This window comes from Xylocopa sonorina, chromosome 1 (assembly GCF_050948175.1).
Source record: "Xylocopa sonorina isolate GNS202 chromosome 1, iyXylSono1_principal, whole genome shotgun sequence".
NCBI lineage: Eukaryota > Metazoa > Arthropoda > Insecta > Hymenoptera > Apidae > Xylocopa > Xylocopa sonorina.
In genome coordinates this window covers 12,083,724-12,098,579 of record NC_135193.1, presented here as the reverse complement: position 1 = coordinate 12,098,579, position 14,856 = coordinate 12,083,724, and the positions used below count along the sequence as shown (strand labels likewise).

General features: G+C 44.6%; 2 protein-coding genes across 4 annotated transcripts in view; both read left to right on the top strand.

Annotated features, from left to right (window-relative positions):
- Window positions 1–14,856, top strand: part of LOC143423311 (mitochondrial tRNA-specific 2-thiouridylase 1) — a 171,935-nt gene that overhangs the window by 52,446 nt on the left and 104,633 nt on the right. The window lies entirely within an intron of this gene.
- Glurb (metabotropic glutamate receptor B) overlaps window positions 1–14,856 on the top strand; it is a 98,849-nt gene that overhangs the window by 32,875 nt on the left and 51,118 nt on the right. Inside the window, exon 1 of one of the 3 annotated variants that reach the window (XM_076894424.1) lies at window positions 10,363–10,537. The exons of the other annotated variants lie outside the window; for them this stretch is intronic. Coding sequence (XP_076750539.1) covers window positions 10,516–10,537 — 22 coding nt within the window. The 5' untranslated portion in view covers window positions 10,363–10,515. Of the gene's footprint in view, window positions 1–10,362; window positions 10,538–14,856 lie in introns of those variants that run through there. 3 annotated transcript variants of the gene reach the window in all.

Below are 14,856 nucleotides of genomic sequence, written 5' to 3'. Positions count from 1 at the left end.
GCCCGAGGAGAATTTTGCAGTCGAAAGAACAACGCGCGTGTCCCGCGTTTTATTCCTCGCCGGGGGCCACGGAAAATCGGTAACAGTTTCGCGGACAGGAACGCCGCTCGATAACGCGCCGATGGCTATTCGGTGTGTTAACGTTGTTCGTTCAATTTGCACGCGCGGCGCATTTGTCTCGCGCAATCGATCGCGAGCGGGTCCGGGAAATGATTCAAAACGAGCACCGCCGGGAAACACCTTCGTTGACGCGACGAGAACGAGACGCTCGGATCTGAGGAGTGGAAAATGGCTCAGGTGCGAAGAATTCGTTCCTCGACAGTGTCGACACTTTTCATATTTATATCGTGACGAAATTGGGACTTTTTTGAGGGTATTTCGTTCGAGCCCTGAGACGATCGACTGGATAAAAATGGCACAAGAACAGCTGTAAGGATCACCATCGTTTAATCGCGAGATTAGTTCCCGTGCAACGTGGTACGCGTTCCAATGCGATAGAGCTAATATCTAGGGCCGATAATATTCGATAGTTCCGCAACGGAGCCCGAATTATCGACAAGTTTATAGTCCAGCATGCTAAACACAAGGTGAGTTACGTGTCTCTGGCAACAATGCAATTCCGAAGGATCGCATGCATCTTCGAGCTTCCCAGCCGCATTATTGTAGGATAGGTGCTACGTGTTTTGCCAACCGTGTCCCGCAGCACGGAATTTATTCGGTAATAACCAGCCGCGCACACGGAGAATCTCCAACTAATACTGAATTCTTTAAACGCTGATGCGACCTACCGAATACCCTTTCCTGCGCCTTGGTGATACTTTTGCTCGACCCTCCTCCAGTTCTCCTTCGTTCTTCCACCAGCGTCGTACCATTGTAACGGCGGCAACCCTTGAATCTTGACCATGATTAATCGCGATCGCTTGTTTCGGCTAGAAAACGTAGCGACTCGGGATTGCTGAATGGCACGATGATAAAGAATAATGGAAAGAATATCGACAGAATGATCGTTCGTCATGGCGGCAGATGGTAGCGCGTCAGAAATGACAAACGGAACACTGGCTGTCTTTCCGAGTTTCTCGACGTTCGACCGAATAATTTTATCCAGGAGGAAGGTCCGCATCGTAATCAGGTCGAGGGAGAATAATATGGTGGGACGTTTTATGGTAATTCGTCGCGGAAAGTTGTTCGATTACCGCGTAGAAGTTCGATCGAACGATTAAGTGGAACGTTCGCGCATAAGTCGAACCAGTGGCGAACGAAGCGGACGAGTGAAACGAACGAAAGGCAAAGCAACAAGTATCGAAGCGGTCCGCGCGATCAAGCGGTCCCCTCGATAACCGGAAATGCTTAACAGCGGCCATTTCGGGAATCAGCGTTCCTCTCGCGGCAGTCGAATCGCCCGAATTTTTCACCAGCCACCGGCGCACCTGTTATCTTGACAATTCAAACGCGGTAAAACGCTTTTTATTCCCCTCGGAAGCCCACATTCTGCCGTATATTCCGGCGGCGGCCAAACCGCACCGCTGAAAAATGGTTCAAGCAACCAGAAAGGAAAATACTTTCGCGAAAAACCTCCATCACCGGCTCGCTACGTTTAACGGCAACGATTTTCGTTACAGCCGGGAACAACGGACAGCTTCCGTTATGGTTTTTCTTGCGCGATTACTGCCACTATCAAAAGTCTATACGAGTCTCTCAAATATTCAAGTAAAATACCGAGGATCTGCGTACATTTTACGAGCATTACTGAAATAAAAGCACGAACGAAACCTATCGCCTTAGTTTAACGGCTATTCGAGAACACTTGGATCGTTTCGAGTTGCGCGAGTTCGCGGAAGAAACGACGCTCTCCTAGTTTCCTTGTTTTTCGAACGCGCATATCGAAACTCGTTGCGCACGTCGCAAAAACACGTTTCCCCGGGGGAGAACCGGACGTGTCCGAAATGCAGAGAGCCGGCGAAAAAATATATTGCGCTCTATTATTGCAAATACCAATATGAAACTTCGGTGCTTATTGTTTCCAAAACGACGCCTACGACAGTGCAGCGTTCGTTTTTTCTTCGAGCGTCGTTCCTTTTGCGGAACGATGCTGAACGATCAGCTGGCAATAAAATCGTGCCACGGAAGGATGAAATAATTTGCCAAGCGAACAAAGTGATTTCGACGCAGCTTCCTTCGCAGCGTCGCGCCAAGTCCGCGGTTGACAAAATATTCGAGCAGCACACGCGAAACGACTCTTTATTATTCTGTCCACGAGCAATATTTACAAGATTATTCTTCGCGGGTCTCTGGCGACGGTTTTTCGGTAAAATTCGCAGCGACCACGACGATAGAATGAATGCAACTTTATTTCGCGCCACAACCTGCCACGCGAATTCTGCGGTCACCTTGTTTATCTCCACGTAAAGTATGTCCAGAGAACTACGTTTTACTATAGAGATCGCCACCGAGGAAATATAAACCATGCTACGTGTATATTGTCCAATGACCACGTTGCCAGAACGCTTCGCGCAGGGTAGATCTTTTCGTTAGTCTCGCTGGCATTTTAAAGTGGCACTTTCGCGTTGAAAAGGGACCCGTAAATAGAATATTTTCCGCGTGAAGTGCGCAATTAGTTTCGCGAGTAAAAATTACATTCGACACGCCTGTGAACCTTGTTACAATGAAATTGCAAGGCTCGAAAAGTTTTTACGTTCGCATATCGCGTGTTTCATTATGTTCCATGTTTGGCTTGTGATATTTAATTTTTGGGGGAAAAGATTCGCTGATTACCACGAAGATTGCATTACCAATTATTCCAAAATTGGTTTGCTCTGATCGTATCAAATATTATTTTATTGCAGTGAATTTTTGCTTTCAATGTAATCGGAAAAAGTGCAGGCATTAAAATAATTGGTAATATAATCTTTGTATTGATCAACGAATTTTTTTCCCGTAATATTTACAGTCAGGCAAAGATAGAACATGATGTATATTTAATGAGATACAGCGTATAGGAAAACAGAAATTGTAATTGTGAATATTCAAAATTCTATCTATAGTTCCGTTAAATTTCCCAAAACACTAGCCTGTATTAAATCACTACACTTCTAAACGGAACACTAGCCAAAGAGCTCTATCTATGCACACATATGAAGTTACTCGAGATAGATTTCTTTTCAATTTCGCACATAAATTGGTTCACGAATAAGTTATCTCTTTTCAGCGTTAGCTTTTCCGCTGGTTTTCCAGGGCAAGGGAAAGGAGATATTAAAACATGCTTTTTTGCGAAACATATTAGCCGACAGTATAACTTTTAATCAAAACAAGATATCGAAATATGCTTTACGAGTATTTTACGCAAATAATTTTATCGCTGTTCTGGATCGAAATTTAAAAAAAAAATAAATCCAAAAGGGCAAAGAACTAAGCTGAAACACGAAGTTAAAAGGCTCATCATGTCAGTCCACTCAAAGGGTCGAAGACTATGGCCACGCTCGGTCCCTCCCCCTGCGTTCTCAAGTATCTTCGACTCACGATCTCACGAGATTCCGTTCCGAAACTTCGTGCTGACCGCGTTGATAACGAGAAAACTACCCAGCAGCTAGATTAAATAACAGACACACGGAGGAAGAGGCGAATAGCGGAGAGGTAATAAAGAACAGTGATCCTCTTCCCGGGTATTAAAAGCTGCACGCGAGCATTCATAGATCACGAGACTATATATTGTTCTGGCCCCGCGGAATTTCCTTCTCGAGACGCATTCGATGAGCATCGTCTAAATCATACGAGGAACCAACTCTCTCTGAAACCAACGAACAAACAAAGATTCGCGAGCGAATACTTTGCGCGCGAAATTTATTCTGAAACTGTGCAAATAACTGATTTTTCATGGGATAAGAGTCTGAGAGAGCGATTCGAAAGAATAGAAAATCGTATTCGATCGAGAATGGATGAAAAAAAAAAATGTTTACCCACAACTCGTTAACTTTGTTTGAACAAAGCGAGTTTCCCGAATAGCGAACGAATTTGGCTTTTAAACGAAATGGATGCTCGAGGTCGATCAGTTTTATGGAAAATCGAGTCCCGTCATAGAAATGTTGGGAATGTGATTTCGAGATAGCGTAGCTCCATCGTTGAATAAGATTTGAAAACATATTGTCAAAAATATGCATATTTCGAATCGAAATACAGGTTCTATATCGTACGTAATAACAAATATCCGATTTCTAGTATCTGAAAACAGCGGAGCATTGATATTCCAATTATTTTCGTCATCATATTTATTGCTACCTCGGGACATCAGGAATACGAACGAGTACGCCATGGAATCCAGACAATTACCATTCGCATCGATAAAAAGAGAAAGCAGCGTTTCAAAGAGGAAGAGGTATTCCATCTCTGGGAGTTATTCGTTGAAAAAGTTTCAACGACTGCGAGTGTACTAGAAATGCGATTTGATATTCGTGTCTATCGTTCTGAAATCGTTATGGTGCAGCCCTTCCGAGCCTCGGCGATCGAGCACTGTAATTGACGTATTACGTTGCCATACAATTGATACAATTACCGTTCACATGGAAAAGAATAAGAAGAAAGGCGTGGAAAAGGGGCGATCTCAAAGGAGAAAAATACTCGTGCCATTAGTTTTGTTCGACTGTCAGTGACCATCGAAGGTGGCTGCCTTAGCGAGTCGTCCCAGGAACGAGGTGTCACGTATATCGTTCGAAGAAAGCCTCAGAGCGTCCCTTTTCTCCCTTTTCTCGGCGCTACCTTTCTCTTATAAACGACAAGGCCATCGAGACTCGAAGGAATTCCATCCTTCGAACGACTCGAGGAAAAAGGGGCTCTCTAAAGCCCACTCGATGGACCTTCGGTCGGGTAACCATGAAATCTCCATCAGGGTCAATAGCGTGCGTGCACGCACGCACGCGCTCCCCTACGCGTTTCGAGAAAGAAAGAAAAAATACCTTTCTCGACTACGTTTGACGAATGCTGTGACATTTCAGCACGACATTGGAATAATTCCTCGAGGAAAGAGGGGAAAGGCTGTCGACGCTCTGACGCAACGATTGGAAATAAGGGAGGATTTGAAAAGGTTGCAAAATCGTGACACTCAGAAATAATTGGGGATGGCTAAATACTCGACTGTAATAATTGACAGATTGTATAAAGAAAAATTGTCGAGAAATTGGGTCCAAAGTACACGAATAGATATCTGCTTGTTAAATCGTTCTCGAATCGCTTTTTCTATGCTCTTGTCAAGCAGCATTATAAAATTCGTGCGCGCACCACGAACCAATATCCGTAAATGGATATTGTCAGAAGCAGACTAACGAACCACTCACCGCAGATGAAGATAGACGCGTTAAGACCAGTCCGCTTACCTTATCGGCCAAACTAAATTTCCACAACTTTGTAAACGATCCTCATGCAAGGTGAACCTCGTCAAACGTGTCCTAACTCAGCAAGAAGTACAAGAAGTTTCAACTAATAATCTGGACGATGTAACGAGTCACTTATACGTAACCTAGCTATTCATCACAAATTATCACGGTGGTATTATCGCAAATTTTTAATACCTCCTCGAAATGGTCTCTACAAAAATCAGAAATTCTGTTGCAAGGCCACGAAAACGGAAAGATATATATATATATATTTCTTTTAAAAGTGGAGCGAAAAGAGAATTACAGTTAAAAGTTTGTAACAACCATCCGCGAGAATGATCGAACTTCCGTGCGAAATCTCGAGTGCAGGTTCATCGAAAGACAGCCCCCCGAACTTATTAATAACGACGACTGTTCGCCTGCCACTTGGAAATTACGAAGTTGTCGGAAGTATCGTTAACGTGATCGCGTGCGAAATTCCGGTCTTCGCCGTGGCGAAATCGTAGCCGATGTTTTTCCAAAACTATCGTTACGCCGAGTTCGCAGACGCGTCTTAATAACCGCGGCTTCGTAAATTGGTTCCTCGTGGAAATTACTTTGGGTACACCGCCGGTTCAATAGCGAAATATGCGCATATAACCGCTCCAAAGTTTCGTCCTGGTCTCGACGCTTAATTGAGAGAAATTTTGCCCGTCGTCTGGCATGAATATCAGCACCGCGATATTATTATTTAGAGAGACGCGCCAAAACTTTCGCCGATTTTACCAATTTTCTGCGCGTTCTTCAACTACTGTGTTACCAAACTACCCCGTTATCTGCTTCGATTCAAACGCTCTACACGAAACCGATAATTTCGCAATCGATCTTCTCCATCGAACAAACTGTAATATCTCAACCCTCTGCGAACAATTTCAATGACATATAATTTTCTTCTCTACTTTTAACTGAAAATTTTAGATACGTATACAAAGATGACCATGCACAGGCTATTACGGTACGTCTTACCGTTTCCATAAATTTAATTAAAAGCCAACAACAGCAACGATAATGTATCAACTTGAGGGTGAACAGCGAACTAATTCTAACCCCGTGTGCACGCATTGGCCGTTTTCCAAAGTAACCGAAACCAGCAGGTTTCCGTCGGAAATTGGCTGAACGGGCCAGTTGATTCCGGAAACGGCGTTGTTTCACCTTGGAGGCGTAAATCGGAGCAGCCAGAGCGTGGTGTTCGCCCGGTTGCACCCCTGCAGTCGCGTCGAAGGCCGCACGAAACCGAACGGCACGGCACGCGCCGACTATTAGAGATCGATCGGTTCGACAGTGAAATCGCCCGTATGATTTCCACCGATAAATCAACGGAGACACGCCCGATCTGTGTCCACTGGTTAACTTCAGACACCGTGCACGCGCGCGCACACCGATAATTAATCATCGTCCGTGGATTTCACGCGCGCCACCTCTCAGCCTGTCGGTTTCGAAATTTCAGCTCGAAAGAGAATCTCGAGGATCGTCGATCAGATCGACGTGGTACGGTTTACGACGCTTTATCGGACGGTAACGAGACGTTGGATAGTAATATAGTGCTGCTGTTGCTATTGAGGAAATATCGGTCGTCTGTTGCGGCAATAGCGCGACATACGATGATTTTAGAAGATGAACGTTTTGCAGACTGATAAGAGATGGATGAATTCATTAGACAGGAATTGCTACAACGTCTACTATATATTAAAATCACTAGTGATTAAAATAAGAATTGCTAGCCCCAGGGAAAAAATTCAAATTTCCCTACTTAGATCGCATCCGATACGGCAAATCTCATCGCTGTAAACCACGGTACATTTAGATTAGCAAATTTCTGTAGCCTCATGAAAGTCAGATTAAATCTTAGCGAAGGAGCTTAACGGCACTCGTTATGTATCTATTAGAATTCCTGCTGATTAAAATGAAAATTAGTTCTCCCTGAATAAGAATACGAATCTTCTTCGTTCCTCCTCGGATCTAGTAGATGATACGACGGATTCGATCGTCGAGTTACGTCAAAAGATAGAGGGGAAAGAAATCGTTAGACGCGCGGCGCGATCTCGAGCGGATCAACTGCGAAAGCGTAAAGGCGTGGCCTCGAGTTTGCTAAACAAACGCGGAGACGTGATAACGAACGGATAAACTCGATGCTCATCTCCGCAAACAGGATGCGTCGGTACGCGTATCAGGAAAATTTGCATCCCCGTCGTTAGCAGACGTTACATTTGCATGGCAAACTTAAATTACGGTGGCGCGCACGCGTGCGCTCGAGACTGTCGGATACGTTAAATACACGCGCGGCCAGCAAATCCTGGATCACGGAGCACCGACAGAACGATAATCCGATGTCCAAATAATTCAAAACACCGGAACACCAGCCGGCCGTGCTCTGTCTAAACTCCGACCAACTTTCAGCCATACGACGCTACTAAAATCATCTCTAACGACAATCCTCCGTCAACAACGCGGAAGCTGCTCGCTTATTTACTATCCGATTAAGAGAGCTGGTAATTATGAAACGTGCCGCGTACCCCCTTGATTTATGGCTCGACGTCGTTAGTCGATATCTTGTTTCAAGGTTTACATTAGAACTATAGCATAAATCTACTTGACTAATCATTCCCTTCTTTTTTCATAATTATAATCGTGTTTCGTAAGTACGATGAAACAGATTGACAATTAAAAGTCTGAGAGTGGAGGAGGCTCTCGAATTGCCGGATTAAGTATTAAATTTTCGAGATTAGAATTTTGAATCGGTATAACCTCGACCCCAACAAGGATCGGATATCCCCGACTTTGCGGTGGATTCGATATCTTAAATTTCGAAGAGGATAGAGTAATCTCCATTTCTACGAGGACTTACGAGCTTCTTAATTTAAAGAACCACTCGATATCTTCTCGAAAAGGGATTCGATATTTTCAATTTTCAGAACCCGTCCCTAATGTCTCCCGTCTAATAACGGGTGCCACCGATCGCAACTTTTCTTAATTGAAATCTACCCTCCTCGTTCGGATATCGCGTTCGAGCCCAGCGTAGAGATTCTAAAAAAAACCAATCGTTGGGCAGAATCTACTCGCGGAAGCATAGTGAATTACAGAATTGTAATAATCTACCCGAACTCCGTAGATGGAACGGTTTCAGGGTCCCTGGTCGACTCGCGGCGCAACCGCAATCAAACATTGCACGCTCCTCCGGTGTTCCTTGGATTTCTCAGCGGAAGTTCTTCGTGGGCCATCAGCGTGCTGTTTCACGAAACACACGCGCAACCCAGCGACTACACCGCGCAGAAAACGCTAGTTGACGCTTGATCGTCCAAGTTAAACTGCGTCGCGCTACTTGACGCTCGGATGCTTGTCGAGCATTTGCAAACTCCGTGCAAGTTAGTATCACCGGTCCTCAAAGTTCTCCGGAAATGCCATGCATTCTCGACTAATGACCACGACGTTCGCTCGACGCGGTAAAGAATCGCATTTCAGAGCCGCTCCAAACGAGTCGTAGCGTTTCACGCGTTACCGTTTAACAGCGTATCGTTTAATATCCACATCGTTTCTGAACGGAAATTGTTTGAAGTAGAATTTCGAACGAGATGAAACACGCGTAGGTATACACACGCGTCCGTGGTCACGGAGTAACTGAGGGTAGAAGTGCTTTCGTTCGACTTTGGAACGTACCAGTGGGCCTCGTGGCCGAAATTTCCAGGAATTTCGCAGGAAAATATTGTTTCACCTCTCGACGGTATTCCGCGAATCTTTGTTATCGAAAACATTATCACTCACGGGTAGAACGTTACTGTTGTTACGCGATATACGTACACTCTCGATCGAAACGATTCGACGAGGAACGTAACCATAAGGTAAAAAGTTGAACAACGAAAAGTACATTAAAGAATCTGTAACCATACAATTAAGACCTACAATAAAGGCTTTCGTCGGAAATAATGGCTGGTAACTAGCTGACCTAACTTCAAAGATTCAGCAAAGCGGCGAGTACATCGCAACTCGGTGTAAATTACAGTAAAACTTGAACGTGACCCCATCGATCACCTGGTCTGTTAACATTGTACAGAGACTTTCAAGACTAGAACAATGCTGCGCCACGTCGAACACGTAAATTCCGAGAATGCCATTCGAGTCAAGGTAGATTTTATTGTCTACGTGCTCAAACGGAGTAGAATAGAGGCACGCATACGGAATGTGCGATGTATCGAATGATCTATTAAAAAAAATGCAAGTAACTGCGAGCCTGTTAGAAAAAAAATTTAGTAAATAACTGAAACGATTTTTCTCGATGAACCGTGCTTCGTGCTCTGGTTGTTAGCGATCGTTTTAATCGCTACTGTCGCGGGTGTAAATTAACAACGATTAATACTTCGATAGTATTAGCGGCGTGGAAACTGCGTAACGTCCCGGGCAGGCGGGTAAATACTGAAATATCTGAACAGCTGTCAATAAATTATAGTCCGTTGTTCACTGTCCTAAAGCACTGTAATTAAGGGAATTCAAAACTTGAACGGTCGTAACTTCGCAATGAAACGATGAAGTCTCTTTTAAATCGACCATTTCGAGGGATCTGCAGATTTAAAATTCGCGCGAGTCGAGCAAAGTTTTGTAGTATTCAGTGTTATAAAAGGAGAACAGTAACAGGTGTCGCGACAATTTTATCCAGAGTGTACTGCTCGCGTCAAAGTCGCAGGATTTCAATCCCTCGTGGCTGTACGGTTATCGTCAGGTGGTATTGAATACCATCCTGAAAAATAACACGAACAACTGGATTTTTCAAATCTTGAACCCATGCAACATCGACGCCTACGTGCAGCTGGCTATATTTCTGTGGAATGTAGCTTAGATCGTGTTGTCAAGACGCGAAATCGTTTTCGAGACGCCAGCGTCTCGTCAGTGGACGAAAAAGGAAAGACGGTCCAACGCGAACGCAGGACAAATTCCATTCAGCTTGGTCGTGCGTGTACGAGAGGATGGTACAGCGAGAAAATAAATGTGGCCGTACAATGAAGAGGAAGTTTTTCAATAAAAGTTTCCTACGTGAATCGTAGAGGATAGCCGGGGCTGGAAGTTGCGCAATTTCGGCCCGTTAAAAAGTTAAGCCAGTTCGTCGAGAACCGGAGTTAACCAAATGGCTGCGCGACTTTATTCTCGTAAGTAGATCCCCGGCAGCGTTCCCTTCGTTTTAATGTTGGATACGCACGAAGCGTTTCGTTTCCCGGGGAGATTTCAGCCTTTCTACCTCTTTCACTTTCTTTACGAGCATCTAAATTGTTTCGTTTCGAAACTGGGTGCTCGTGTTTCGTGCCTGTACCTACCATCGACGGCTGAGACCGCCGCTCTAACGAGAACGATAACGTACGAGGTTAACCCGACGCAAATTGAATCATTTCGTGTTAATCTAAATCTTTTACACGAAATGCTCGAGTAAGATTGCGTGAGAATTGTAAAAAAACACGTTGCCACGGGGGTGGTTTGTTCCGTGTTAATCAAGATTCTCTAATAAACGAATGGTTCGAATCGATCGAGCCGCGAATCACGAGTTCGAGGGTGCATCCTACCGTCGTCCGATAATGTGAAAATATAATTAAGAACAATAGCCGAGTTAGCCAGCCGGAACGTCGAGCCACGCGTAATAAAATTTTAATTCCACCGTGAAACATTTACGCGAGTCGCGAGACCGCGCGATTTTTGGCCAGGTTAAAGCGTGCTCAACCCGGGACGCTCGTACCGTGAATAACAGCTTCAAAGGGTATAAAACCCAGCGAAATTCGATGTAATTCGTTTCGACGCGCGATGGTTACATCAAGTGACGCGTTCCAAGCGAAACGAGCTGAATTTCACCAGCGAATTTCGCGGTCGGACCTGAAGCGTCGCAGCGCGCAAACTGACGCGTTCGTCACGATTACGCGTGGAAACGTCGAAACTCTGTCGATTTTTTTGACACGTCGCCGCTCCATCGATCGAGACGCGAGGGACGAGAGAAGAGAAATGTAAGTAGACGCGAAAGGAGCAGGCAATTAGGATAGAAAATCGCTATACTTGAGATGATAAAATGGAAGATCCTCTCCTTACGTCGGTAATAGCATCCTCCTCCTGGGTAATCGCCTTTTGTTCTCGTAGAACCGGTAAGTCGAATGTCGCCCCCTCATCGACGGACAAGATTTCACTGTCCCTTATCTCTTTGCCCTTCGCTTGCGCTCGTTTTATCGAGCGAATTGTCCGCGGATACGAGAGAGACTCGGAGAGGGAATTTCCCATAGAAATTTTCTGCTCGCTGGAAATATTTGAACGTTTTCACGGATGGAAATTAGAGTCGTAACGGGAAATCAAATAGGAAGAGTTTTGAAAGGGGATGAAAAATGAGCCCGCGTCAACTTGGATTCGTTCCTCGAGGTTCCTGGTTTTAGGAGGTTGAAACGACCCCACGGAATATCAGGAGGAACAGTCTAATTAGTCTACCATTACAATTGCTTCGGACATCCTAATTAGTCCCCTATTAAGCAACGCTTGTTACACGACAGTTCAGGGGATGAAATTGCAAAGGTTCCGTCGTGTGAGAAAAGTTTTTTAACGAGATTCCAACTTGAAAATTCTACATTTAGAACGGAAAAATTGGCATCTTTGCGTTTCGTGCGGTAAATCAAATAATTCTCTTCGTCTCACCATCGACAGACAGTGAAAAAAAAAGGGCAACCGTGCTTCGACACAAACTAAAACCGTTTCCTTTTCAATCTCTCCGTGCTGTTCATTATCGTTTTGTTTCGAGACTACAAGCGTAATTAGATAAAACAGAAACTAAACGGCCATTAGCTCGCCTCCTTTCAGTTAATATCTAAGAATGATACCGGTAATGATGTTTGCGTGTTCGTATTGATTTTCCAGATTGCTCGCCGCATGCCACGATCATCCGCGGTATGTCGAATATTAACCTGACACGCGAACGCTTCGCGTGGAAACCGAGTACGAGATATCGATTCGAAATAAGAGAATCCGCAACTAATTCGCAACAATTCGAGCCCACGAAACGCGGCGATCGACGAGACTTTCGATAGCATCGAACGAACGGATTATAAAATGAGCATTCTTCTCTTGATTTTAACTGTCCTAATAACTCACGCTGCGCAAACACGAAATCCAATAAGAGGAATGCGAACGTTAAATCACGGGACGAAGAACGTGGCCCCATCGCGTGAATGGCCACGGCGTATGGAACAAGGGCGAGAGAGAAATGCCAAGGGTGTGTAACGGTGTTGCAATAAAATTCGAACGGTAGCCAATTTTCGGAATCGGAAATGAATGCGCCCCGTAAATCTCTGGTTACATTATGATAGCGAGAATTCGACAGGGCCGATTCAATTACCGAATGGGAATATTTCTTCTTGGCGCGGGAGAAGGCGCGCTGGACCGAACACCCGCAAACAGATTTATCAAAATCGGCCGCAACGAAATTCCCCGCGATTCCGAGACTAAGCGACGGAAATCCGTTTTTGAATTATCGCGAGTACATTCAGCTGCGTTACGTTCGGTTGCTACACCGGCTGATGTTTGCGCAACGTAATTACCACGGATGCTACGCAGTTAATGGCGTTTCCTGTTGCTCGATAGCTAACATTCTCCGGCCATGGTCTTCGCGCTAGGTTACACATCGAATTTCGTACGCTACGTGGCAATAAGGAAGGGGGGAATTAGCAGTGGATTTCGCGAATTCCGAGTCTCTCACACTGGAACGTCTCTACGTACATTTGAAGACTGACAAATTTGGAAATTTGAAATTAGAGGGGAACAGAGTGTACCTGACAGATGACACAAGGCGTTCTAAAAATTTTTAAATCGCAGAGTTTCCAATTCGCAGTGTAAATTACCTCGTCTCGAAATACACTACGCTACATCCAATCAGTCATTTCCATGTTTAGAGAAAAAAAGGATCCCCTCTGGTACGAAGTAGAGGGGAACAATTAAATAGTCACAATCAGGGATTACAAAACGTCGATGCATGCACGTCGAGCGAGCTATGTACCTTTAGAAAAAAGAAAAAAGGACCATGAAGCAGGCTGTTCATCCTGGCTTCCATACGTACTACGCACGCGAATAACATCGAACACAAGAGTTCAGATGATCGCCAGTTCGCTGAGCTCAAACAAATTGGTGGCTGAAAAGTGCAATTTCAACGTTCCAGAGATGCAGCGATAAAAGGATACCGTCATCCCATAGCAACCCAATTTTCAACTCTCTCTCTCTCTCTCTCTCTCTCCCTCTCTCTCTCTCTCTCTCTCTCTCTCTCTCCTTCTCTCCCTTGGTCGTTATTCAAAAAAAGGGAAAAAGAGGAGCTGCAGGATGAAGAAGTAAAAGAGGTTTCCTCATATTGCACGAAACGATCCGCCGTTCTCGTCGGGGTTTAAACGAACTAGTCCGTGAAATGTATTGTGTCAGATTTAATTTACGATACACCGCGATTTCTGCTAAGAGATAGAAATGGTTGGGTCATTCTTTTGCCGTTCGCTCGTCCGCGTTATCTCGTTAATTGGGAAATTGAGAATGGGTTCACGAGCTATTCCGATTTTATTTAACTTCGTCTTAAAAAGTAATTCTTTGACACGTCGAATGGTATTTTCATCAGTATAACACTCTCGTTTAGAAAATGTGCCTCGTTACACCGAGTGGGGTGTAGAACTACAGTTTCTATTGCAGTTCGACGCCGCCTCTCCAGGCAAGAAGGGTGACAAAGTACAGGTTTGTATCTCTGCTATGCACTCTTGAGAATTACGCGGATTTAGTGCTCTTAAAGTCTCAGTTCTACAACGCAGATCTTTAGAAATCACAGAGGACATTCGCGCGATCCTCCTTTAACACTGTGTACGACGTAAAACAGAAGTGGAATAGCAAAGTCTAAGATATTCCGTGTTTTCATTTGTATCGTATTTCATCGAAACAATCGCGCGGCAGGACTGGAGTTAACAAGTAACAGGATTCGCGCATGAATGTAGAACGAGCCGGAAACGAGTGCTGCGTAAGCAGCTTTGGATTTCCGCCGGAAGCGCGTAACACGACCCAGCCGTTAAGCTTTAGCCAGCGTCTTCGAATCGTGACACGTCGACTCGTGCGAACGTAACTGAATATCGAATCGATTACCCATTTCCAATACGCCTTCCATTTTCACTTCGATTCGCTTCTGTTACGCTGCCAGAAATGAATTCTTCTTCTGGTAAGTTCCATCAAGTAAGGTGTTTCTCTTGTCTCGAGTTTCTCATTGCGATGGAGAATTATTCGCGTCGCATTGCTTAGAAGTGAAGTCTTCATCTGAAAATTTTATGCGCGAGGAACACGTTCAAACGGATAATTCGTGGGGGATTTAGAAACGTTCGAGACGTATCTCGATAAAGCTATTCATTGTAGCACAGCAGGGTAAGGGAGTCGAATCGCAAAATATGCAAATGTTTACCTCCGTCGTTTCATCAAGATCCATTTTATC